Here is a 27,824-nt window from a genome sequence, read left to right on the forward strand (position 1 = left end):
GTACGAACTAGAGATACAGTTCCTGTATCCCCAGATACCCATCTAAACGTCGCTTACTCATTTTTATTAACTTGACGATACTGGAGCCATGAACTATATTGCTGTTAAATGAAACGCGGGCTCTTCGCTCACTGTATTGCGGCCGACGCAAAGTGGCGCGCTACACTGCGCAGCCGCAGCAGAACAGGCGAGACGCAGGCAGACAGTCCTCAGCAGCAGCCATGGCAGATGGAAAGGCCAAGGTGAGTATTGGACTTTAAATGAATCAGAGCCCATACAAAGTTGAATGTACACGGTAAACTGATGGAAAGGAGTTCGTACAATTATTTCGAATCGTATAACACCAAAGACCGCTTCAAACATGCGCTAACTTTACGGTATTTGCTAGGAAGCTAACGGGTGAAGTTAGCATAATAAGCTAACGTGGCTAACCGACTCGATCCATTTGGTGTATTTTCAAAAAAATCTATATTTTCTGTAAAATAATTTTTAATCGGCACCCCTAAGTTTTTGCCATCGTTATGAGTAATGCACATGTAATGGAAAATGTAGTTATCCGATATCCGACTAGATTAAGCACCAGTTCAAGAAAAGCGAGTTAACGCTGAGACAGAACAGAACAACATAAACGGTACAAAACAACAAAAGCCGTAATGTGTAAACGAATCTTAAGTTTAAAAAAGGGTACCGTTGTACTCAATCGCTAGCCATACGCCTGGGTAAAGAGATGAGGGTTTTGTTAATAGCACAAGTAGTATAATTTGAATCCTTGCTAGGCCGCTGTGCATCTTGTTGTATTGAAGGCCATTGTTGCTTGAGTTGCCTATAGCTAATGCTAACGTTGAAGTTGTAAATCCAGTCCTCATTGCTCTCGGTACCCACGCTAGTCTCCCGCTCTACGCACATCAGGCAGGCTGGTGTCGCGGAGGATTAAAAAACAAGCAAAAAAACGTAAATCCACACACGTATTGTGAAATTAACTTTTGTTTGAAGACAATGAGGTATCGCTGAGATATGCAAGACACCTATGACTCGGAATTTGAAATGGCGGGCGCAGTTTCTTGTAAATAGTCACACCTCCCCCTTTTTTCTAAATAATCTGACTTTCTATGAACTTGTTTTTTGTCTTTAGGAGGGAGTAAAGACTGAGAACAACGAGCACATCAACCTGAAGGTGGCAGGACAGGATGGCTCAGTGGTGCAGTTTAAGATCAAAAGGCACACTCCTCTCAGCAAACTGATGAAAGCTTATTGTGAACGGCAGGTGAGACTGGGACACAATTTTAACTGTTTCTTATAAGTATCTTTAACCTCCTAGGACCTGGTGTCTACATATGTGGACATCACATTTTGGGATGTCTAGACGAAAATACTTAATTTTTCTCTACAAGGGCCTGATATCCACTTATGAGGACATTATACTGCCACTGTTCTATCAAAATTTAAAACCAATGCCTCATATGTGGATCTCATTTGTCTCAGAAAGAAAAAATTAGGTAAAAAAAATCTGGTAATTCTTTGTTTTTACATTCATCAGGTCCCAATCAACCCAAATAGCAAAGAAAATTTTAAAATGCATGCCATGAAAGAGTTTGGGTCTTAGGAGGTTAAATGTATTGCTGGTCTTCTAAAATTGGTCATCCCTATTCCAGAGACCAAGAAATTGACATTTTAAAAATACATGGTTCTTGCCAAATCAGAAATGGAGGGGGGGGAAAAAAGCTATATTTTGACATCCATTAGGGCAAATATTCAAAACTAAGGCATATGTTTTGAACCAGTATTTTTATTAATTGGCTTAATTTATTTATGCTTATATTATGTTTAAGTATATCAGATGGTCAAAAATATCAGATGACGCATCAACTTCTGTTAGCTATGGTAACAAGGCTCTTTGCTTTAACTGTGTGAAGACCAATTGTTTGTATGTATTGCCCCCCTCCCCCACCATCTTGACTTTGTTTTGGCCCTATAGAAGCACATCTTTGTTTTAATTTTGTCATTACTCACATGGTACCCGGAGGAAAGGTTTGGCCCAATCCAGACAACCTTAAATTTATCTGAAAGTTAAGAGTCTTAAAAAACACCTAAGGTCTACTTTATACATAATAGGTGTGCAACATCAGTCCTTCCCCATCTAATGCGCAGTACACAGTGTGATAGTTACCCCTTCTTGCACGTCCTCTGTACTGAAAATAAAGGATTGCAGATTAGAGTAAAATGTCAATCATATATATTTAATCTTTGTAAAATTCTAGATCTTTATAAATTGTGTTATTTGTATATGTTAGAGCTATTTCTCATATATGTAACTTTGTAATATATTGTATTATTTAATTTTGGTCAGCGTGTTACTGTTCTTATTGTCTTGGAGCAAGTTTAACCACATAATTTCCTGTTATCCCACCCTCTTTATTTACATCTAATTTTGAAGAGGTTTTTTAGTTTAGCGGTCAGTAGTGAGAGATGGGGGAACAACAAAGGTTCTCCTGAAACTGGAGGTATTGCACTTCACAGCCAGTGTTTTAAACCTGCGGTCACAAAAATGCCTTGTGATGTTTAAAAGTAAACATTTGTTTTTCCACTCAGGGGCTGTCAATGAGGCAAATACGATTTCGATTTGACGGTCAGCCCATCAATGAAACAGACACACCTTCTCAGGTATGTGTACACGCTCTTGTTTTTGTGCACTTTTGGAATCAATTTTTGTTATTGTGAACTACGGCTGAATAACCCTTGGTCCTCACATTCTTGCTACTCCGGATCTTACATTTCATATTAGTTACTACATGTAAACTCACTGCATTATGCTGCAGTACTCACAAACCAATCAGCTGTTTGGGGGATTCCAGGCCAGGCCAACACGACCCTTTTTTGGTTTGGTTTGGTTTGATTTTTTTATTTGTTTTTGCAGTCCCGAGATTGCATTTCAGCTGATATGTTATCAGCATATACCATTTACTTTCATAAACTCAAAGACGCAGTAATTCTGCATTACAACTGTACTACAACTAGACCAAGAAAGAGTTTATAATACTTAGTTAGTGTCGTATACAGAAAAAGCATAGAGTTTGCATAAGAGCTGTGATGAACAGATCTAACTCCTTGTTGCGTTTGCAGTACTCCCTTCATGTCAGTGCAGAACATAATGTTTTTACTATGATGTTTTTACTATGATGTTTAGCGGAAAACAGTCAAAACACTGGGTGATAAATCAGGTATGATACATGAATATACTGATACATTAAGTATTGTTATATTCTCATAACAGCCTGTCTACAAGCACCTTCACATAAAAGGGGTGACATTAACAACATATGACCAATCATGCATATGGACTTTGTAGTGACAGCACACACACAACAAAAATTAAAAGCTATGATATTTTTAAAAAATTGAAGAGGTTAAGCACACAATAGTAACTGCTGTGTAGGTTTACACACAAGTATTACAGGTCTGTTATTAAAACACGGGACGAGATGATGGATTACAATTTTTATTTCATTGAGTTAATGTTTAGATATGCTTATGTTTTAGGAGAATATTAATGCTTATAGGATAATCTTCTGAACTTGCGGTTGACAAGTGGGGGAAAAAAGCAGAAATTAAGCTGCTTCCCAAGAGCAGGTGGGAAAGACAAAAACTTTAGATGCTATTAAATATTTTTGGACCTTCTTAGGAGGAGATCTTCCAGAAATGGTGATGATACTTTTCCAGAAAAGTGAGTGCTTAGTAGGCAGTTTTCTACCTGTTTATCTCTTATCTTGAGTATAACCTTCTCCAGAACAGCAAGAAGTGAACAGCTTTCAGAATATATCAATAAATAACCCTGAAGTTAGTGAGATGGGTACAAATCCTGCTTCATAGTACAGGCCTCAAGTCTTAAAAAAGTGTAGTCAACATGGATGTGTCTTATATTTTAATGGCCACTAGAGGGCGAGCAATCCTTTTGTTGAAAAACTTTTGATTGTGGGAAAATGGCCCCTGGCTTCCTCCCTCTGTGACCTCGTTGAACACTTTCTTGATGAGTTTTTGGGCTTGGGAAACAAACATCGAGTCCATTCAGAAAGAAGTAAGATCTGTGGTTCATACCGCAGCTCACTGAGTAATAACTTGTTTGTCAAGTCTTTTAACATACCAGTGGGTTGCATCACGGTGGCTTCGGCCACCTTTTAAAGCATTTGTACTTCCTTCTAATATTTAAAAAGTTTTCTTGTCTTTTTCTTTTGCAGCTAGAAATGGAGGATGAAGATACAATCGACGTGTTCCAACAGCAAACTGGAGGCTCTCCTCTTTAAAGACTGTTTCCTATGAACATCCCTACCTCCCCCTTTCATCCCTGAACATCTTTGTTATACCCAGTCTTCAAATGCTCATGACCAGTGTTGATACGATCCAGTGGAATATTTACACAAAATACTCAAAGGCAGCACAGTTAGTGTTGAGTTTGATCACACTGCCATGTTACGTGACATGTTAACATGTCTGAACAGCGCAGTGCAGACAATAAGTAGGCTGCAGTCAGTCTAATGTGCCGAAGAAATGAGAAACTGTTTTTGTTTGGGGTTTTTTTGTTTGTTTTTTAATTTCGGAAGAGAACGCTTGGTCCTGCTTTTGCTTTTATACTTACCAAGGCTTTGATTAAAGATGGAGGTTTGATTGATGTAACCCGGTGTTTTAAATTCACTGACATCTGTTGTTATTATAAAAATGTATTGTTGGAATAAAATGAGTCTTTTTTTTTTCTTCTTTTTTTTTTACAAATCTGTGTGTATGTGTGTTTTCGTCACATCTGAAAACTGTTTGCAGGTACTGCTGCAGTCATTTAAAATTGTAGGTTTGAATGTCCTCAGTTATTTGTTTCCATGCAATAAGAGGAAATGCTGACACGTCTTCAAATTATAATCATCAGATAGCAGTTTTCATGTGTGGTTATGATGTAAGCACTTTAAGCAGCCAAATATATAATTAACCATTATTCCATAGCCAATAAAATACAGTGGATATGTAGTCAGTTTTCAAAAGTAATCAGTGTCTAGATAATGATCTCTTGAATGACGTAATGAGCTGTGTGTGCATATGCATGTCCCCACTTGCCCTGCTATTGTCTTTATTCTTCAAGCTTAGTCCCTCTACCAGATGCCTTGGAGTTTGAGTCTTGCGCAGCGTCTTTGCTGTTCCTAGACTACACTACACTTTTCTGAACATAGATCTTTGTCATCCCTACAGTCTGCTGGACGCAAATCTTGTTCTTTCCATTCAGCTGACTTGTCAGAACTGGCCTTACTGCAGGTATTTCATAGTTTCCCACGGGTCTCTATGGCTCCAGTTTGCTGGGGGATTCTAAAGTACTGTCCTCAATATATTCAATCTTGCTTTCTAATAATAGTCCTTTTGCTTCTCACTATGTTCCTTCTCTTTATTTACCATCTGACTGCACTTAACCAGTCCGAATGGCATTCCGATGATGATGCTGTTGATCTTACTCGGGAATTGATGTCTCATTCGTGGCTGGCATACAGCTTGAGGTCATCCATGTAGAGGAGGTGGTTAACGTTTGCTCCATTCTGTTGTCTGTATCTGGAGCCAGTCTTAAGAATGATATGGCTGAGAGGGTTCAGGTCTTGGTAAATCCTGCAATTGTACTTTTGCACTAGACGGCCTCTAGTGTTGTTCTCAGGGTCCCTTTGATTGTTCATGTCCATTTGTGACTCATTGTGTCATAGGCTTTCTTGTAATTGTAATTCTAACTACTCTTGTGCAGAGTAGTCACTTTTGAGGCCAGACTGACCAATGTTCCGGCAGCATGGTGTTTTTTCTCTGTTTTTTCTCTCAATTCCTTTTTGGGCCCATGTATTGAGTCCTACGCCTATTCATCTGGAACAGGGGTCTCAAATTTGCAGCCCATGGGATGCTTGCAGCCAGTATGTTGACAAGAAGAAATTCAATTTTGCAGTTTGGCCCTTGAAGTTCCTTTTTTTGTTAGGAAGTATATGTTTTTTGTTGAGTGCAATGTTCAAGTAAGCTCTTTAAAAAGCAGAAACTTATTTAATATGAAGACATTATGAGCAGAGAGTACAAACATGTTGAGAGTTTGGGTGTGTTAGTTCAGTGAAAGTTATTTGTAAAGAAAACAAATTTCACTAGCAGTCAAAAACTAATGTGTACACTTATCTCTACATTTTTATTTTGTTAAATACAAACAAAATTATAGCACAAGTGCTGCCACGTGTCTGGTTAGAAAGAGAGTACCAATTAGTGTTTTTTGGTAGTTCAATGAAAGGCTTCAGTTAGTTAAGAGAAGAAGAAGTTTGCTGATGTCTTCAACCTGTCATTATCCCAGGCTTTAGTCCCATGCATTTTCAAATCCTCCACAGTCATACCAGCCCCCAAAAGACTGGACATATCCACCCTAAATGACTTCAGGCCAGTGGCACTCACACCAGTTGCCATAAAGTGCCTAGAAAAACTGGTTCTCACACATATCAACCACATGGTCCCGGACACTGTCCATCCGCTCCAGTTTTCTTGCTGTCCCAATCGATCAGTGGATGACACAATAGCAATAGCCTTACACCACACTCTGCAACATCTGAAGAGTAGCAGAATGTAGAGCAGGATGCTTTTATTGTACTCCAGTTCTGCTTTCAATACCATGCGTCCGGGCAAGCTGACCAAGAAGCTGACATACCTTGGCGTCCCAACTCCCAACTGGATTCTGGATTTCCTGACAGATGGACCACAGGTGGTGAGAATGGGAGAACGAGCGTCTGCTGCGCTTACAGTCAGCACAGGGTCCTCGGCGGGCTGTTGCCTCAGCCCCAAACTCTCCACCCTGTATATGAATGACTGTGTCTCCACCCAGGATAACATCTTTGTCATTAAATACGCTGATGAGACCACCATCCTACGGTTTATCAAGGTGGGCATGAGTCAGGGTACAGCCCTCTTGTAAAGGGGGTATACTTTATAATTTACAATTTATATTAGTTTTGTGTTGTCTTGTTTATGTCCTTCAATGCACATATTAAACAAATATATAAGACTGCGTTCTTCCATTTGCGCAACATCTCTAAAATTAGAAATATCCTGTCTCAGAGTGACGCTGAAAAACTATTTCATTTATTTATTACTTCCAGGCTGGACGACTGTAATTCATTATTATCAGGATGTCCAAAAAACTCACTGAAAAGCCTTCAGCTAATCCAAAATGCTGCAGCAAGAGTACTGACAGGGACTAGAAAGAGAGAGCATATTTCTCCTGTTTTGGCTTCCCTTCATTGGCTTCCTGTTAAATCCAGAATTGAATTCAAAATCCTGCTCCTCACATACAAGGTCTTAAATAATCAGGCCCCATCTTATCTTAATGACCTTGTAGTACCATATCACCCTATTAGAGCACTTCGCTCTCGCTCTGCAGGCCTACTTGTTGTTCCTAGAGTATTTAAAAGTAGAATGGGAGGGAGAGCCTTCAGTTTTCAGGCCCCTCTTCTGTGGAACCAGCTTCCAGTTTGGATTCGGGAGACAGACACTATCTCTACTTTTAAGATTAGGCTTAAAACTTTCCTTTTTGCTAAAGCATATAGTTAGGGCTGGACCAGGTGACCCTGAATCCTCCCTTAGTTATGCTGCAATAGACATAGGCTGCCGGGGGATTCCCATGATGCATTGAGTTTTTCCTTTCCAGTCACCTTTCTGACTCACTATGTGTTAACAGACCTCTCTGCATTGAATCATACCTGTTATTAATCTCTGTCTCTCTTCCACAGCATGTCTTTTATCCTGTCTTCCTTCTCTCACCCCAACCAGTCGCAGCAGATGGCCACCCCTCCCTGAGCCTGGTTCTGCCGGAGGTTTCTTCCTGTTAAAAGGGAGTTTTTCCTTCCCACTGTTGCCAAAGTGCTTGCTCATAGGGGGTCATATGATTGTTGGGTTTTTCTCTGTATCTATGAAGCGCCTTGAGGCGACTTATGTTGTGATTTGGCGCTATATAAATAAAATTGAATTGAATTGAATTGAATTTATTTTTGCCTATTTTTTTCAAGCATGCTTAGTATGACTGAGAGAGCAAAAGAATTCCAATGTGCCTTGACTGCTGATTTATGCACATATGGCAAATAATGAACCTTGAACCTTAATCTTAGCTCCTATGATGCCTGACAGGAACTTCCATTTTTTGCTGAAGCAGGTTACTGGTTGGTAGATGGATGGGGCCAATCCCTTCTGGGATCCTTGGGCTTCAGGAATGTCTGGCCTTCAGTTAATCATTCTGGGTGTTTCATCCATTAACAGCTGGTTCATTTATGCTGCAAGATGCTCATGAAATGCAGTTAACTTCTTTAGGGAGTAGGTGTGAATCATGTCAGGGCCTAGTGCTGTACAGTGCTAGGATGTCTGCCACTGTAATGGTTACTGGGTCCTGTTTAGGGAGATAGAGTGACTCACACTTCAATAGCTCTGAGTAAGTTTAATATCCATCTTTTGTATGAGATGTTTTTCGTATGGTGTTGAATTTGAATTTATCTTATTGTGTGTCACCTCCTGTCATGCTTCATTTCCTCATTTAGGGACATTTTGTTATACATCCCTTAAAATTTGGAGAAGTGCACTTGTAGTGAAAAGTTTACATACACTCACCATGAGCATGATCATGGTAGTTTGGGGCTTTTAGAATCAGAATCAGAATACTTATTAATCCCAGAAGAAATTATGTATAAGTGAACAGTCAGCATGCTGTTAACGCATCCTCGGGCTTCTTTGTACTGCTCTTTGTCCATGGTGGAAATATTTTACAGCATACATCTTAAATGACTTTAAAAAACAAGAAATCGGTGCGCAAATTTGAAGATATTTTGGATTTGGATTTTCTCTAATCCACAAATTCAAAATATACATACGGTCCAGCTCTAATCAGAGAAAACCGGAAATATGAAAATTGGCTTCACACTTAAATTCAAGGTGTCATTTTTGTTAATGGTTAGATAGCAAAGGGCAACTCCTCAGCTGCAAAATTTATATCCCTAAGCACACTAACATACAGTTTCACGTGAGCTAATTGAACCACAGAATCGCAGCCCTTTTTTTCCCCACAGTTGTCTTATTTTATTTTGAAACAACAGCCGGAAGTGAGATCTCTTTCGTCGTTTAGTTCTACACTGGTCCTCTCAGACTGGAAGCAGGTTGACTGGGAGCCACCAGCTAGGGTGGATAGTGATGAGGTGGTGAAATACTGCTTATGAGAGTGTAGTTTGGTTGCATACTGATAGGCTTAACATACTGTACGACATCTTGTGCAAAAATGACGACTACTACGACATTTCAAGGGATGGAGCCCGGTGCTAAAAGCAGTTCCAGGTAAAAGGCGTCTTTCAGACCTCTGTGTATCCGTTAGCCATCCACCATGAAGCCAACAAGTCCAGCATCCTCTGACTTTACCCCAACGCGAAACACAGGCTAACGGAGAAAAATAGACGACCGTTTTGTTGTTGCCCCTGCCTGTAATTGTTACTAAGGCGCCTAGACATAGTTTGAAAGTAAAGCCGTCGACGATACAATTATAAAGCTTGCTACCACGCCTTCCCATTTTGCCCATCCGGATATAGCATTCGAACGTGAGCGTTAGTTAGCAAGACAACACGTCTGTACCGCTGCCTTTTGTGGAGAGAGGATGCTTAGCGAGCTGATGCAGACTAATCGTGGTTCCGAGGCCTTTTATGCCTTCGTGTGTTTGTACTGCATTTCCTGCTTGAGTATTTTGTGGTTATTGTTTGGAAAACGTAGGGGAGTAAATATATATTCATTCAGCTGGGTGGGGTTCCCGCAGATTTCTGATCAGGGAAGCGAGATTATTATCGGAGGTGCAGTAAGACATGCTTTAGTCTGTCTTGCATATGGTCTGATTGAGGCGAGGGCCATGTTACTGCTGGCCACACCTGACATTATATAGACCATACACTGAATTCCACGTGTATTGTATTCGTTTATTAGATGCAATGAACATCTGATTTAAGACCAATATAAAAAATAAAAAAAATAAATGAGCACTATTTAAACGAATGAGTTTTCAGAAAGTTATATGGTTATTGTAGCAAATTCAGTAGCACCATAATTACAGTGCACTTGGACGAAAGCATATTTTAATCATCATCACGCTGTAAAAACACAAACTGTTGTTATCTTTAGTGTTTTTGGAAACGTATACCAAAATAACATTGTTAAAATCTGCTGCATGTACAGCATAGAAAATTTAAGTTTCCTCAATTATATAGTCTCAATTACCCATGTATAAGGCACATCTGTATAAGGCACATCAGCTGGAATTAATTTGGTGCTAAAAGGTGCTCATAATACATTGTATTAATATAGTTTCGCAGCTGTCATAAGTTAGGTAATACAAAATGCAGTAGGAGATATGAGGATTAAAAAATATTTACTTTCACAATATTTGAAGAATCAAGGTATTCTGACACCTGTCATTTATACACAAACCATAAACACGCATATGCCACACCTGTGCATAAAGTACAATCCACATATTTAACACTGTTAAATAGCCTACTCCATTTTTAAGCATAACTAGTATAATGTATCACATAAATCACAGGTTAGTAATAATTATTGTCATTATCATATTTAATTGTTTTAGTGCACCATACATGCCATACATTATTGATTTTGAAACGGCTCCTGTTATTTTCTAAAACTATATTTTTCCAGTTTTGCTTGTTTATTTTTATCAATACTGTTCTTACTTTCAGATAAATGTAGATTATACCTTTAGTGCAATAACTTTATATATTGCAGATTTTCCACTGCCCATTACCCAGAGTTCTTTAATAGAATCCCATAATAGACTGGGGGGGGGGGGGGGTTTGCACCAATTATATACTGAACATGGTTGTATTTATGAATTAAACTCTTCATATACCATGATATCACATCTATAGATCTGAGGTTTCAGGTGTTATATTTATTTGATAGATATATCTCTCAAGTCTGTCTCGGTGTATGATATTCTAAACAGCAACTGAGTTGTGAGGTTATGTGGTGTAAAGAAAATTTTAGCCATTTAGTAATTTACATTTCTTTCTCTACCACTTAAAATCTGGCAGATGTACAGAAACCCATCGCTTAGTATAATAAATCTGTCTGATTCATTACTGGGTTAATCTAGTTTTGTTTTCACTTTTACTTTATGTTTCATTAAGAATTTTTAGTTTCAGTTAGTTTCACAATGGAGCTTGCTCATTTCGGTTTAGTGATTTTGTTTTCTTTTTATTCGTTTATTTGTTTCGTCATTGTCAGTGTCCCCACAGCAGGGAGATCCGCATTTTTCATATGGCAGATTATTATTTTTGGCTGACCTTCCTGCTCATTGCCCAAGGGATCCATGTTCCGTTCTTGGAATGAACCTAATATGTTAGTTTTCAGTTTTGTTTTAGTTGATTATAAAAAACTGTAGTCGTGACTCTTACACACTCCCCCCCCTGGGATGCTCATTGTTGTACGAGCCAAAACACAATTCACTGAATTTTATTGATATGAGTATAAGCGAAGCATTAATTCTAAGGCATAACATTTAATAAATACATATAAATATTGGTAGAAAAGTGAGAAGAAACAGAAGAGTCTCTCTCTTTCCAGGGTTTTGCGCCCTCCTGGTGGTGGCTCCAACATTTCGCTTGGTGCAGATGAGGAGAAGCCGCCTGTCCGGAAAAACAAGATGGCGTCTAGCGTTTTTGCCGAGCCAGAAGACCCTTATGCTAATCGAAGGAACAACCCACCAGGTAATATCTGCATCACATCTGCACATATGTTGCTTTTGTCAAAAAACCTACAGCTCAATTTGCCATAGCCATCTTATTTAGAAAATGTATCCAGAATCTGTTTCCAGTCATGATAGTTCACACAGCAGGTTAGCTTCCCAAAAGATCGTGATTATATATTGGACCAAAAGTGTTTGTCTCGTAAGCAACAAGTTTGCAGAAATCTTGAATATTTGTGTAGTTTTGACTGCTTCAATTCCTTGTTAAAGCACAGGGTTTATTGTTTAAAATGAAAATGTTCAGAATGGCCTTTTTAATTTAATTAATTATTTTTATAGCGCCAATTCACAATAGCAGTAATTTTTTATTGTAGGATGAAGACCCTGTAATATTAGACAAAAAAACAAACAAACCCAAACTACAGTATATTAAATGCAGGAGTGGTGTATAAACGAACAGGGAATGAAAAGCAATGAGTGAAGAAGAAATACTCAGTAGATCACAGGAACCCCCTTAGTAACCTAAGGCTATTACAGCATAACTAAAGAATGATTCAGGGTAACTTGACCCAGAAAGGAATGTTTTAAGCCTAATCAAAAAGTAGAGAGGGTCCCAAATCCAAACTGGGAGCTGGTTCCATAGTAGATTGACCTGTTAGGTTAAAGGCTGTTGCCCCGATTCTACTTTTAAAAAACTACAAACTTTAAGTAAGCCTGCATTCTGAGAGTGAAGTGCTCTGTTAGAACATAAAACCATGGGAAAACAGCAGTGGTTTATTTTTATAGTTTCTGTCAGAACACTGCACCATTCTGGAGAAACTGAAGGCTTTTCAGGGAGCGTTTAGAGCAGACTGTTAGTAAGGATTTACAAAAGTCCAGCCTAGAAGTGTTAAATGTACAAACTAGCTTTTCAGCATCACATTTCAGACTTTTTTTTCGCAAGCTGAATGAAGTAAGTGCTACATATTTGTTTAATGTGCGTGTTGAAGGACATATTCTGATCAAAAATGACTGCAGGCTAAAGAGTAAGTATCTGGTTAGACAACATGTGCCGAAGATTGTTAAGATGGAGTACAATAACTTCAAATGTCTGAATTGAGAGGTAGGAAATAAGAAGCAATCCAGACCTTTATTTTTTTAAGACATACCTATAGCTTAACTACACTCAACAAAAATATAAACGCAACACCTTTGTTACTGCTCCCATTCCCCATGGGATGGACGTAAAGACCTAAAATTCATTCCAGATACACAATATAACCATCCCTCCCAAACAGTGGTCACAAATCAGTCCAAATGTGTGGTAGTGGGCACATCTGCTATATTGAGATAATCCATCCCACCTCACAGGTGTGCCACATCAGGATGCTGATCTGACATCATGAGTAGTGCACAGGTGTACCTCAGACTGCCCACAACAAAAGGCCACCCTGGAATGTGCAGTTTTTTGCGCTATTGGGGGTCTGGGGACCCAGAACCGGTCAGTATCTGGTGTGACCACCATTTGCCTCATGCAGTGCAACACATCGTCGCATGGAGTCTATCAGATTGTCAATTGTGGCCTGTGGAATGTTGGTCCACTCCACTTCAATGGCTGTGCGAGGTTGTTGGATATTCATGGGAACTGGTACACGCTGTCGTATACGCCGGTCAAGCACATCCCGAACATGCTCAATGGGTGACATGTCCGGTGAGTATGCTGGCCATGCAAGAACTGGGACATTCTCAGCTGCCATCTGCCCTGAACAATGTGAACCATGATTCATCCGTGAAGCGCACACCTCTCCAACGTGCCAGACGCCATCAGATGTGAGCATTTGCCCACACAAGTCTGTTACGGCGACGAGCTGGAGTCAGGTCAAGACCCCGATGAGGACGACGGGCATGCAGTTGAGCGTCCCTGAGACGGTTTCTGACAGTTTGTGCAGAAATTGTTTGGTTGTGCAAACCAATTGTTCCAGCAGCTGTCTGGGTGGCTGGTCTCAGACGATCTTGGAGGTGAACCTGCTGGATGTGGAGGTCCTGGGCTGGTGTGGTTACACGAGGTCTGCGGTTGTGAGGCCGGTTGGATGTGCTGCCATATTCTCTGAAACGCCTGTGGAGACGGCTTATGGTAGAGAAATGAACATTCAATGCACGGGCGACAGATCTGGTTGACATTCCTGCTGTCAGCATGCCAATTGCACGCTCCCTCATTGCTTGTGGCATCTGTGGCATTTTGCTGTGAGACAAAACTGCACATTCCAGGGTGGCCTTTTGTTGTGGGCAGTCTGAGGTACACCTGTGCACTACTCATGATGTCAGATCAGCATCCTGATGTGGCACACCTGTGAGGTGGGATGGATTATCTCAATATAGCAGATGTGCCCACTACCACACATTTGGACTGATTTGTGACCACTGTTTGGGAGGGATGGTTATATTGTGTATCTGGAATGAATTTTAGGTCTCTACGTCCATCCCATGGGGAATGGGAGCAGTAACAAAGGTGTTGCGTTTATATTTTTGTTGAGTGTAATTGATTTGTGTCATTTAGCCTCATGGATATATACATCCGGGTATCATCTGCATCATCTGAAAATAAATAGTCATTGTCTCATTGTAGAAACCTCTGGAACACCATGGTTTAATAAGTCTTATTGTTGCAGTGCTGAATATATACAGTTGTGGGTATGAATGTGATGGTAAGTTTGGTCTTTTAATGATTTCTTTGAAATATTATTGTGGTAGAATGATTGTACAGCATAGATCTTTAATGATTTTGAAAAACAAAAATGGGGTGCACAACTTTGAATTTGTTTATGATTTTTTTCTAATCCACACATGGTCAAAGTATACATATACCCACTAATATTTGGTTAAATGGCACTTAGCAAGAAACCTCGCCCTCAACCAGATGCTTTTAGTAGTTATTAACAAGCTTCTGGCATAATTCTGGCTGGATCTTTGACCGCTTGTTTTGGCTCATAGAGTTCATTTAAATTGGTTGGTTTCCTGGCACAGACTTGGCTTTTAGGCATAATTCACAAATCGTCAGTAGAGTTAAAAAGGTTTGGTCGGGGCTTTGGGTAGGCCATTCTAAATGGATTAGAGAAAGTCCAAAACAAATGAAAACTTGTGCACCCAATTCTTGTATTTTTATAAATCATTAAAGATGTATGCTGTACAATGATTCTATCCTGAAAAAAAGAAGTTCAACGAAATGATAGAAAACCAAACTTACCATGACATTCATGCACATGACAATGGTATGTAGACTTTTGGCCTTAAGTGTACTTTCCTAAATGTAGATTGATGCACAACAACAAAAAAAACACAGAAAAAAGGAAATGAAACTAGACATGAGGTAAATATGATGCTAGGTATTGCAATTTTTATTTGCTTCTCTTGTTCCAGAGCATTTTCCCCAAATGAGCATGAGACACACCTAAAAAGAAAATAAATTATTTAAACATCAACATAATTTTAAAAGTACATCTTACAAAATAGGTCTATTACGCATACAGCTACAAAAATGGCTCTTCAGTACTGAATGTCTACTGTAAATTTGAAGATCTCAGGGTCTCTAGTGAAACAGTTTTTAATGTATGATGTTAGAAATATATTATAAATTGTCATTAGTAAATTTATCCTTGTATCATTTGGGGAATTGGCCTCTGGATACCTTTTGGCAACTTAAGATAGACACTGTTGTGATAGGCCTGTAAAAAAAGTGGTAGGAAGTATCACATACAATGGTGTGTTGGTGGAAAGTCCAGAGACATGAATAACCATGTGATGACATCAGTGTAAAATACACTTCACCAAGAAAGTAGCTGACATCAGGAAGCCTACATCAGGAAGTGTTCAAGGGTCTATTAATATATGGGGGAATTTACTTAACAATAGAGAGTAGTTTAGTATTAACAATCTTTTCATCTTCTGAGCCACACAATAAAGATTTGAGTAATACTATAGTACCTACAGGATCTTTAAAGTCCTGTATGATTTCATACCAAATGCAAGAAAAGCTTCCACACAGTTCCTTCCTCCTTTTTTACTTCTCATATTGAGTGGTTGAAAGTAATAGTCCTCTCTTTGTTCTGAAAGTTTAAGCTGGATATAATTCACTCAAGTCCCAGCTTTCAGTTCCTTCTTTTACTTCTCTGTGTTTTGGTGTTTTGAGAAGTGGGACACTTGTCCTGAGTTGTTTTGAACTTTGATTAAGCAGAGTAAGGTCTTCTTCGAATTAGCAGGCTCAAGTATATTTCTTTCCTTCTCCTTTCAAGAAGTGATTTACTCACAGTCACTGAGCAGGTTTCTTTTTTTCTGCTTACTTACCTAACCTGATCTGCAACTGCCACAGCATGTTTGTCAAAGACAAGAGAGAGAGTAAGAGATTTATGTGTTTACAGAGACACGTGGGGTGGTATGGGATCACATTACATTTCTGTTTAACACAGTAATGTAACGTTATTTTACTGAATTCGGTAATCACATTATATTTACAAATCAAAAGGTTAATAAATGAATGCCAAGCATGTTTTTTTTTTCAATTATTTCCACAATGACTGATTTAAAAAGGAAAAAAAAATCAAACATGGAATTGTTTTTCACATACTTCCGCACAGTCAGCTGATTCCAGTTGGTGTGCTTGGAGAAGGAAAATGGTAGAGTAGTTTACAGCTTTTTAGAAGTGGAGATATCTGCATTACTTATATTTCTCCTTTATAGCATTCAAGCCTTAGTTCGTACCTGTGGCTGTTTCTACAGTTGACTGGCCACCGCTGCGAAGTACTCTCTGGGCTGGTGTTTAACTTCGCTGTTGTCTTTGTGTTAAATCTTAAAGAAACAGCTTGTGTATCTCTTCATTAGAGTAGTAATTTGTGCCCTTGTTTGGGCTTGTAATTATGTGAAAATGCAATTCAGAAAATATTATGGAGTAAAGCAAAAGTGCTACAGTGAGTACTGTAACAAATTACCTAACAAATTTTTATTTTAGGTAACAAGTAATGTTACTACTATGATATAACAACTCCATAAAATACCAAGACTATAGGAATAGCATGAATAGGAATAAATTTATCTGTTTATTTTTCATTGACCAAATGTCAAATTTTCAGTTGTTTTATGTCACGGTCTCCATTGCATGCTTTTATAAGCTCAAAGTACATATTCACATAAACTAATTATCATAAACGCTTCCTTGTTCTTTCTCAGAAGTGGATTTATTGTAATCCTGTGGCGTCATGAATGCTGCCAAGTCTAGACTGTCTGGAAATAAAGCAACAGGCACTCTATCTGAATAAAACACATTTTTGTGCTCACTATGTTCAGAACTCATGATCACTTTATTAGGTACACCTGTTGGACTGTGCATTAACACAAATATCTAATTGGGCAATCACATAATAGCAAATCAGTGTATTTAGCCATCCAGGCTAGTTTAATTGGATAAATAATGACTTGTGTCAGTGGTTTACCCTGGTGGTGGAATGTACACTTTAGTGTCTTAGTACCAATTGAGTAGGGCGGCAAACAAAAGATTATTTTGGCAGTCGGCTAATCTGCAAATGATTTTATTTTTGATTAATCAATTAATTCAATGCAATTCAATTTCATTTATACAGCGCCAAATCACAAAAACAGTCGCCTCATATATTGTGTCCCAAATCCAAACTAGGGGTGGGTTTTGGTGATTGATTTATCGATTAAAATCGATTCTGGCTTGGATAACGTGATATCAATTCATTAAAATCCTGAATCAATTTTTAAATCTAAATTTATGTTGCCCAAAACGCCAGAATCTCAGGTTAAACCTCACAAAATTTCAACAACCACCAAACAGCTAAAATAGTAAATGATAGCAGGTACACAGATTCTGCACTAAGATGTAAACACAAAGCACGGACCCGCCGACGGATCAGAATCAGTGAGATGTCGCCTTTCTCACCCGACGACATTGACACAGTCGGGCTGAAAGCCGACAGCTCACTGATTCTGATGTTTCGGCAGGTCCGCGCTTTGTGTTTACGCCCTTTTTTGCACTAGATTCTGAAGCTGGAGGTTTTTATCTCTCTCCAAACAATATTGACCGAACCAGCAGCAAAAGAAGATCCAAACTACGCTTCACATTTCGCTTCACATATCTTGTTTTCCCTTTCTTACTTTTGCTGTTTCGCTTCCAGCACGATAAAATCTCACTTCAGGCACAGCTCTCTGTCTCTTTTAGTGTACTTCAAGAACAGTGTCCCATCTAAAAATCTCAGTTTTCTCCATTATTTGCTTGCTTATTACCCACCAGTCTAACGTTGTTTACAGTGCTGTCGGCCGCTGTTTTTTTTCCTTTTACTTACTTCTGAAAAGAAAGCTTCATTTCTGCAGTTAAATAGGCTACTGAACAAATTTAAACTTTTTAAAATTATGCAAAATGCTTAGCTGTGCATGTAATAAAACCTCTGTAACTTTGCTCTGCTTCACTTCAGCAGCATCAGGTAATGTTCATCGAATCGAATCGTGGATCGAATCAATTCGGGACCTTCTGAATCGGAAACGAATTGATTCTAGAAATTACCTAGTCCCTGTCAGTACTCTTGCTGCAGCATTTTGGATTAACTGAAGGCTTTTCAGGGAATTTTTAGGACATCCTGGTAATAATGAAGTACAGTAGTCCAGCCTGGAAGTATTAAATACATGAACTAGTTTTTCAGCGTCACTCTGAGACAAGATATTTCTAATTTTAGAGATGTTGTGCAAATGGAAGAAAACAGTCCTACATATTTGTTTAATATTTGTTTTGAATGACATATCCTGGGGAAAAATGAATGACATTCTAAAAATGACAGTGTTACTGGAGGCCAAGGTAATGCTATCCAGGGTAAGTATCTGGTTAGATACCATATTTCTAGGAATTTTAGGGCCAAGTACAATAACCTCAGTTTTATCTGAATTAAGAAGCAGAAAGTTAGAGGCCATCCAGGTCTTTATGGCTTTAAGAGATTCCTGCATTTTAACTAATTGGTGTGTGTTATCTGGCTTCATGGACAGATAAAGCTGGGTGTCATCTGCATAGCAGTGAAAATATATACTATGTCTTATGATGATACTGCCTAAGTGAAACATGTATAATATAAACAGAATTGGTCCTAGCACTGAACCTTGTGGATCTTCATAATTAACCTAGGTTTGTGTAGATGACTCTCCATTTACATGAACAAATTGGAGTCTTTTAAATAGATATGATACAAACTACTGCAGCGCAGTACCTGTAATACACACAGCGTGCTCTGCTCGCTCTAATAGAATATTATGGTCAACAGTATCAAACGCTGCACCGAGGTCTAGCGGGACAAGAGACGAGTCCACCGTCAGAGGCCACAAAAAGATCATTTGTAACCTTCACTAAAGCTGTTTCTGTGCTGTGATGAGCTCTGAAACCCGATTGAAACTCTTCAAATAAGCCATTCCTCTGCAGATGATCTGACTACTACTCTTTCAAGAATTTTTGAGATGAAAGGAAGGTTGTAGATTGGCTTATAATTAGCTAAGACAGCAGGGTCAAGAGACGGTTTATCTACTGCCAGCTTGAAGTCCTGTGGTAGCCCATTATTAGAGATGGGTTGATCATATTTAGGATTGAAGCATTAATTAATGGCAGGACTTCTTTGAGCAGTTTTGTAGGAATGGGGTCTAAAAGACATGTTGATGGTTTGGAGGAAGTAATTAGAAAAAGACTCTAAATATCAATGGTATGAAAGTAGCTGTGGATAATGTTACATATATGAGTTGATTATGAGTCATTTTTTCTCTAATGGTTAAATTTTTTGTGAAGAAGTAGGGTTGTTCTTATTTTCTTAAATCAGTGAAGATGTTCTAACTTTACAGAGGGCTTTTTCAAAAAGCAGCAAACTATTCTTCCGAGCTAAATGATGACCTTCTAAATTTGTATAACACCTTTTCCTCTCCAGCTTACCAGTTACCTGCATTAAGGTGCGCGTTTTAGAGTTACACCAGGGAGTCAAGTACTTCTGATTTGAGGCCTTATTTTTCACAGGAGCTACAGTAGCCAGAGTCATAGGTAGTGAGGAGGCAAAGTTATTAACAAGATAATCGACCCCTGTTAGTAGCGTTCAGGTAGCTTCTCTGCTCTGTGTTGGTACAGGGCATTGAAGATTACAACAGTGGGTGGATTATATTCTTTAACTTTAAATCTACTCCCCACTGCTGTGTAATCTATTATTGTAAATTTAAATGTTATTAGGAAATGATCAGACGGGAGATGGTTTTCAGGAAGCACTATTAAATGTCAGTTTCTATGCCATATGTTAAAACAAGATCTAGAGTGTGATTAAAGTGGTGGGTGGGTGCTTTTACATTTTGAGAGAAGTCAGTTGAGTCTAATAACAGATTAAATGCCGTGTCGTGACACCAGTGTGTGGACATTTTAAATGTCCGCACATTGCAGTGGTGCTGCTGTGGAGGAAAAGTTGTCTTTTGTGAAATTTCACCCACACAGAAGTCTCTGTCTTGATCTTCTTCCATTATTCCACTTGTCTCTCATTGAAAACGCTAGATCCAGGTAAACAGAAACAACTATTTGGGATTTCCTCTCTTTGGTTCACCGTTGTTTTCGCTGCATTTTTCTTTGTTAGTATTAAGCAAAAAAAAAATTTTCTGGCACAACTTCACCTGCTTCCAAGGTGCATGGAGAGGATGAAAGAATTCACAAAGTAGGAACTCCAGCAACACTTGAGGGAAGATGAACAACTTTAATAATTGACCAACGCGTTTCGGCTTGGGGCCTTCATCAGGGTCACAAGCCGAAACGCGTTGGTCAATTATTAAAGTTGTTCATCTTCCCTCAAGTGTTGCTGGAGTTCCTACTTTGTTAGTATTAAGCTCAGTCTTAGCAGACCATGAGAGAGATAGTGCCCCCATATCTTCCTGTAGTGTATTGCAGATATAAAAACATATTTATTTGGTTTTAGAATATGATGCATCAACATCAAAATTGCATATTGACAATTTTTCAAGTCAGCGTCATGAACTGTGTCGATGAATCACTACAACCCTACAGTTGAACAGTGTCTGAATGCAACAGCCTACCTGAATAGTTTTGCAGACAATGCTCCAAGTTTTCATGACCACAATGTACTAATCTTCTTATAGCTGCTTCCTGTTGGATAGTATACCATGCCACAAAGCTCAAACCATCTCATGTTCGTTTCTTGAACAATGTGCTCACTGTACTCAAATTGCCTGATCATTCACCTGAGCGTCTTTGCATTGTGCTGAACCGGAAGATTTCCATAATGGATTTCTGTCAAATCTGCAGCAACTACATATCATCAGTATGGATCAACGTCTCTGAGTTTCCAGCACCTTGTTGAATCTCTGACAGAAAGAATTAAGAAAGTTCTGAAAGCAAAATATGGGACCTAAACAATACCAGTAAAGTGTAGCTAAAAATAAAAAGTGAGCAGTAAATGTAATTTTAACACAGAAGTTACTCTTCAAACTATGGAAATTACAGGTGGAAGTGTAATTTGAAATAAAATGTGCAGTATTACCCTGTAGATTATGCGTAGGATATAGTACAAGTACTTAAAAATGAAAATGCTTAAAATTATTTTTTAATAGCAGTGCTTGCGTCAGTGTATTATTTTGCATCTGCTGTACACACACAGTAATGCGTGTACGAGCCAGATGTTCTTATCCGGTTGTTCAGTGATGACGCGACGAATCCTACTTCCGGGTCTAAAGTAGTCTGTGTTTAATATGGCATTTGTGTTGTTAACATGTTTAATGTTATGTATTTTCTTCTATTTGATCTCAAAAAGCTCCTAAAACAGTCAGTGATCACTGTTGACCTCCCTCGGCTTTTATTACCGCTAATCATTTATTTAAGCTCAGTTTTTAAAACCTTACGATGTAACTACAGCCCAGCCCATGCAGCAGTATATGAATGACTAACCTCGTATTGTGGATGGATTATCTCAGTTGTTCTCCTGGCTGAAGTTTGGTCCTTTTACAGCATCCTGCCATGCGATTACATTTGTTCCTGACCACCGAGAACACTCACGTAAACTTTTATCGAGTGGAAAAAAAGTTAGCTTGTTTATATTATGCTAACATAGCTGTGTCGCTAGCGGTCACGTAGCACATCATTATATACCAGCTAGCCCAACTTCAGTAACCCTACAAACGTCACTGCTGTTTAGTTTTCTGTCTTCATTTATGCTGGAAGTGATAACAGAGCTGTACGTTTTAATTTGTTTCCAAAACCCCACAGTCAGGACATGCTATATTGTATTTAGATAGAAGCTAGCGAGCTAACTCCCTGCTAACTTCTAACTCCGTTAAATGTCATAAATTCCGTTTTCATGGATGCCTGGATGTTAAACTCAATTGTTACACCTGGTAGAGCAGAACGCTGATCATTTTATTAAAGATGAAAGACTTTAGACAGTTTTTCAACTCTCAGTAATCCCATAGTGATCGTTTGATATATGGACCTGCAGCGGAGTTTAGACCCAGACACGGCTAGTGATGTCAGACTGAACAACCGGATTGGCACAGACCTAAACCCCCAAACGCTAGAGTACTCACTCATGACTTCATGATGTACAAAGACAAACAGCTCTGTGTGTCAAATATTTTATCCTTTACATATTTGGGGAAAGTAAAAACAAATGGCAGTAAAATGTTTAAGCATCTGTCCTTGTGGCAGCAGAGCTCAGTCTGTTAGAGAAAGTGCTCTGCTGACTATCCAGTTAAGTGGTGCACAGGGTGATTTAGTTCATCATGACCTCATAAGGTCACGTTTTCTGAAAATCCTGTGAATGCAATAACTTGAGAACAAGGCCAATTTATACCACAGGTGTATCTACTAGGTGGCTGCGGAGTAGCACTGATGGCCGTCTCACCAGCATCGGTGCCGGTGACACCGAGAGATGTGATGTTAGCAGGATTTGCAGGCATTCATTCAGCCAAAAAAGTCAGTTGGTCCTTTAGAATATGTTATAAAATGGGATGACGGTAAGCTGGTACCTTTTATCTGATATAATAAATGTGCAAAAAAAAATAATACTGAAAAGTTTAAGAAGTTCATATTACGTAGTTGAAATGTCACATTAAGCTGTTGTCGATTTGGAGAATAGGACCACTTTTTTTCCGTGAGAACAAATTATAAAAATGTAAATTTGCCTTTTTGGCCTTCTTCTCTACCCCCAATCATGTGTTGATAGACAGTATTTCTGAATAGCCGTTATTTATACCGAAACTGACAGACACATGCGTTGCTGTTAGGCTTGTGAATAAGGGTACTGAGAATGAACCAGAAACCCCCTGGAGGCGAAAAGGAAATGGCCTACACAGTAAAAGTGGCCTACGCAGGAGAACATGACTGCGCATCTAAATTAACCTCAGTGTGAAAATGGTTGTTGTAAGACGGACATTTCGTGCGAAAGTGTAACTAAAGAAATGTCAAACTTCCCCAGAGCACAATTTAAAACTGGAAGGTCATATGTAGGAGTCCAGTCAGTGCGCAGCTGTTTGAATAGCTTCTATCATGAGATTGTTATTTCCTGCCCTCACAAATGTCATTTATTACTTGCAAATATTTCATGGGAAACTGAAAATGTGTCATTTATCTGCTTATAATCAGGCCATTTATTACATATTTGCATCTGGTTGCATCGATCAATGCTCTCTGATTTAGGTGTCGCTGTTTTGTTTTGTTTTTCAATTAGATTTTGTAGAAAATCTGTGAAGAACGAAGTGTGGAGGATTGTGTCAGTCAGGCGTGTCTGACAGTTGGCTCGGCTTGGGGTATTTTTAAATCTCCGGGGTCTCATTGCCTCAGAGAAGTTTTAATGCACCAATTCTCAGATGTTGTTATTCAGTGATGTTTTTTTGAGATGCCTTTTTATTTTCCACTGGTGGATCATTAAAACACAGTTCTTGAGACATGCTGGCAGTGATAAGGGATAGTCCCATATGTGTGTCTGCCTGTCTGTCCAGCTCTGCAGTCCAGACTGAAACAGCTCAACACAGACACACATATAATACGTGTTTATTTAAATTGGGATTGTCTTTCTCGTTATTCCCAATATTTCATTCCTCTTCTAGGCGGGAAACCAACAGGTGTGCTGTGTGGAGAGCCATCGGCCCCCCTGAGGAGAGGAGGAAATCATACTACCAGTCACTTGGGGGACACGCCCACCACAGTAAGACAAAGGCTCAGATCATGAGATGCACAGAGAAAGGAAGTGAAACTTAAGGCCAAACAAACACCAAGAAACAGCTTAAGTCCAAACTATTTAAAGTATCAATGTTTTCCTCTTCTTCCTTTTGAGAAATTACCAAATGACACTTGGGTTGTAACTAGTGCTGTTGAACTGCGCTGTGAATGTGCGTTTTTCCATCAAAACAGTTGTACAAAGTTCCTTTATGAAGTTGTCAAACATTCATCCTTTCTTTTCTGCTTATCTTGATTAGGATGGAGATATCTCTGTACGTGAAAATGGTAAGAGCATGTTTCTTGATCACATCATTGTTATTTTAGTTCGAAACCTCCCTGCACCCAAACTGTTGGCACATTTATACAAGTCAGTTTTAATATAATGCTTACAACACATACACAGAAAGGAGAGGAAAAGAAACACTGACATGGTAATATTATTATTCCCCCTGACTCCCCCAGTCTGCCTCCCTGAGTTAACTATACATAAGGTTTAATGGTCTGCTTGAATTTAGAGCTGTAGAACCAGTTTACCAGGGGAAACTAAATATGTGCAAAGCAAACTAACTTTCAAGCTTAGTGTTCATTTGAAAACAGGGCAGGAGAAGCAAATTATTGTTATCTGCAGTTGAGTTGAAATGGAGAGTAAACTGAAAACAACAGGAAACACCCACATCCAATGGCATTCATAGTTTGTTTAGAGAGTGAACACGATAAACTTGACACACAGACTGTGCTTTCAAGTAGAAGTCATAAGGGAACATTTCCTTATTTATTTTGTAAACTGTCTTTTGATGCTCAGAAAACAGCGCTGCTGAGCCTGAAGCAGTTCGAGAGCAGCAAGATGAGGCCCCCCAGGCTGAGGAACCCTGTGCAGGACTACCATCTGGCCGCCGAAACCCCCCGGGGGGCAAGTCCAGCCTGATCCTTGGTTGAAAGCCACTCGACTACCCCTCCTTACCTCCATTCATCTTCGAACATCTTTTTTATTTAAAGCAAGAATCCCCAGCTCATTTGTCTGTCCTGCAGGAATCCTCTGATGTCCAGCAGACACCAGTCTCCTCCACACCCCCAAGTGCATTGTTTTGATACCTCTTTTTTGAAAACCGTTTTGTACTGTTTTTATTGTTTGTTTATTTTGACAGAAGCACTTTATGTATTTCTATGTATACGGTTCAAAGTCTGTCTTTACCTCTGAAATGCATTTGACCTGCCAGGTAGGGTACAAGGCTCACATTTCTCACATCAGCCAAATGGTAAATCTCCCCTAACTTTAATGCAACAGCACAAGCTGTGAATGAATAGAGAAGCATTTTGTAGAACACAAGCAAAGGAAAAAAAGCTTTTGCTCCGTGTTGATCTTTGACCCAATCTTGCATGCATGTCCAGTCTTTAACGTATGAATGTGAGAAGAAACATAACTGTGAATTTTCTTCCGTTTAATCTGTTAAATACTTTTTCTTTTTTTTGTTGTGAAACAATTCTTGTTCTTGTTGTTGCATGAAGTTGGACTCTTTCTACTGATTATAGTATTATTATCCACAGGATTCTCATAAATTACTGTCATTATGATCTGGAAAATGCAGACATTTGTCTTCAGTTGAGTACTGTAGGGTCACATGCCAGGTAAAATAAAAAAACTAAACAAAAAAAACAAAAGAAAGTTGGAACAAGCCGTTTTTGCTACTGTCTCGAGCATTAGATTATTGTAACCCCAGTGCCGGTTTTAAGTGCCCCGTGTTTTTATAGGTAAAATTTACTCCAAATTTTACTCTAAAGTGCGCCTGTTTGTGTGTTAGGCTACAGCATCAAACAAGGTTGGGTTTCTTAATTGCATCCTACCAGTATCACAGATGGGTGTTTTTTCCATTGCATTTGCATTGAAAATCCATGGACTGTTTATAGTCCCGACAGCTGTGTTCCTGGTAAACCCATCCTAGATTTGACAAGTGACCTTATGACAACCCAGCCTTCTTTTCACTGCTCTCCCCCTTTTATACATTAGTTGGTATTCTTGCTCACTGGAAATTTAGAACAATCTTTCTGTAACTTTCACGTGGCATTATTCCAACCAAAATTCTTCTACTTGCTTCTGTCCTCTTGAGTCACCTGCATGACAGCAAGCTGTCACGCAAGAAAATTGCATTTTAAGTTTGCATTGTTTAGTGTTGTGTCTTCCTCTTATGTTTATTATGATGCAGCGCTTGCATCATACCATTTCCTGTTGCTGGATGTAAGTCACTGCTGAAATTTAAAATCAATAAATGGCACAAGTGGACATTGACATTAAATCAGTTTTGACCATCGGCTGTGTTTGTATATTTGTAGTGGCTGTTAGTTCGTTTTACTTGGGGGGGGGAACTTTGCAGCCACTAATTTGCCTGATTAATAAAATAAAATATTATTTGAACAGTTACAACTTCTTGAGCTATGACTCAGTATTTGTGTTTTACCCCTCAGCTATAAAAGGCTGATGAGGTATGGTCAACCAGGTGGGCGACCAAAGTTTGTGGATGTGAGAACGAGGAGATGTAGGATTGGTGTTTCTACTAAAAATCAGGGTAAAGTTGGAAGCTCAGTAACCTTGACCTCAAGGTCAGAGGTCAGGTTTTCTCAAAATCTTGTGAATGAGATGACTCAAGAAGAAAATCACTTAGGGTTTTGGAATTGATACCATAGCTGCATCTTCTTAATATCTTGGATTAATTTGAATCTCAGTGATCTTGACCTTAAGGTCTGAGGTCAACTTTTCTGATAATCTTGTGAATACTCAAGGACTTAAACTTTTCATGGTTGTAGCAATCAGTGGTTACACAAATATAAAACAATCCCACTTAACAAACCTGATTGAAAGAAGTAGAAGACTGTCTGATGTGTTGCATTCTTATTTTTATGTGACTCTGACCACGTGCTGAACAGACTGCATTGAATAAAAGCCTTTAGAAATGCCAAAAAAGTACCAGGCACCACATGTGGTCTTTAATTTACAAGAAACTAAACGAAAACTCTGATAACACATCAGATTTCAATGTAATGTTATGGACTGGGTAGTGTGTTATAAACGAAAGGATGCCATATCATGGAAACGGAAATTATCAGCCTACAGAGGGATGAATGCAAAGACACCTCGAAAATCAAAGTGGAAAAAATGATGCGGCTGACAAGTGTATTTAAATTATTGTATGCATGTCTGTCAGTGCAGGAGAATTTTTGTCCCAGGTCAGCCCTGCTGACAACAGGAGGGGAAATTCTCAAAAAGACTGCGGATGCCCAGGAGGATCCTCTAGATCTGGACCTGTATCACTGAGGTCCAACCTGTTGGCGATGGATGGACCAAACCATCATGCCACAGAGGTGTTCTGCCTTTCTTGGACTTTCTCTCTATGCTCTTGAGAAAAAAAATGTCAGTCCTCCATCTGTAAAACCATTCATGTCTTGGGCCTTGTCAGATTGTTGCCCCTCTAGTGCGCCTGTTGATACAGTATCTCACAAAAGTGAGTACACCCCTCACATTTTTGTAAATATTTTATTATAACTTTTCATGGGATAACATTGAAGATATGACACTTTGATACAATGTAAAGTAGTCAGTTTACAGTTTGTATAACACTAAATTTGATGTCACCTTAAAATAACTCAACTTACGGCCATTATTGCCTAAAACCCTGGTAACAAAAGTGTGTACACCCTTAAATGAAAATGTCCAAATTGTGCCCAATTAGCCATTTTCCCTCCCTGCTGTCGTGTGGCTCACTAGTGTTACAAGGTCTCAGGTGCAAATGGGGAACAGGTGTGTTAAATCTGAACCCTGAAACTGAGCTGCAGCATGGTGGCCAAGAC

General features: G+C 39.0%; 2 protein-coding genes across 2 annotated transcripts; both read left to right on the forward strand.

Moving 5' to 3' along the window:
* The first annotated feature begins 120 nt into the window (after positions 1–120).
* On the forward strand, positions 121–5,028 carry sumo2a (small ubiquitin like modifier 2a). Its single transcript, XM_080879619.1, has 4 exons — positions 121–242; positions 1,133–1,264; positions 2,590–2,661; positions 4,233–5,028. Exons 1-4 carry the CDS (start codon positions 222–224, stop codon positions 4,296–4,298), a joined length of 291 nt encoding a protein of 96 aa, XP_080735745.1. The 5' UTR covers positions 121–221; the 3' UTR covers positions 4,299–5,028.
* A 4,128-nt stretch (positions 5,029–9,156) lies between these two features.
* jpt1a (Jupiter microtubule associated homolog 1a) lies at positions 9,157–26,290 on the forward strand. Its single transcript, XM_080881505.1, has 5 exons — positions 9,157–9,354; positions 11,644–11,786; positions 23,873–23,970; positions 24,242–24,269; positions 24,787–26,290. Exons 1-5 carry the CDS (start codon positions 9,299–9,301, stop codon positions 24,918–24,920), a joined length of 459 nt encoding a protein of 152 aa, XP_080737631.1. The 5' UTR covers positions 9,157–9,298; the 3' UTR covers positions 24,921–26,290.
* Positions 26,291–27,824: the final 1,534 nt, after the last annotated feature.

This window comes from Rhamphochromis sp. 'chilingali' (assembly GCF_963969265.1).
Source record: "Rhamphochromis sp. 'chilingali' genome assembly, chromosome: 4".
Taxonomy (NCBI): domain Eukaryota; kingdom Metazoa; phylum Chordata; class Actinopteri; order Cichliformes; family Cichlidae; genus Rhamphochromis; species Rhamphochromis sp. 'chilingali'.

What these genes read in the sequence shown, in the direction of transcription:
- sumo2a (XM_080879619.1), top strand. Translation starts at nt 222, where the DNA reads ATGGCAGATGGAAAGGCCAAG. An exon ending in TGGCAGATGGAAAGGCCAAG is followed by an intron (nt 243 to 1,132) that starts GTGAGTATTGGA and finishes TTTTGTCTTTAG; the next exon opens with GAGGGAGTAAAGACTGAGAA. An exon ending in AAGCTTATTGTGAACGGCAG is followed by an intron (nt 1,265 to 2,589) that starts GTGAGACTGGGA and finishes TTTTCCACTCAG; the next exon opens with GGGCTGTCAATGAGGCAAAT.
- jpt1a (XM_080881505.1), top strand. Translation starts at nt 9,299, where the DNA reads ATGACGACTACTACGACATTTCAAGGGATGGAGCCCGGTGCTAAAAGC. An exon ending in GGTGCTAAAAGCAGTTCCAG is followed by an intron (nt 9,355 to 11,643) that starts GTAAAAGGCGTC and finishes CTCTCTTTCCAG; the next exon opens with GGTTTTGCGCCCTCCTGGTG. An exon ending in TCGAAGGAACAACCCACCAG is followed by an intron (nt 11,787 to 23,872) that starts GTAATATCTGCA and finishes TTCCTCTTCTAG; the next exon opens with GCGGGAAACCAACAGGTGTG.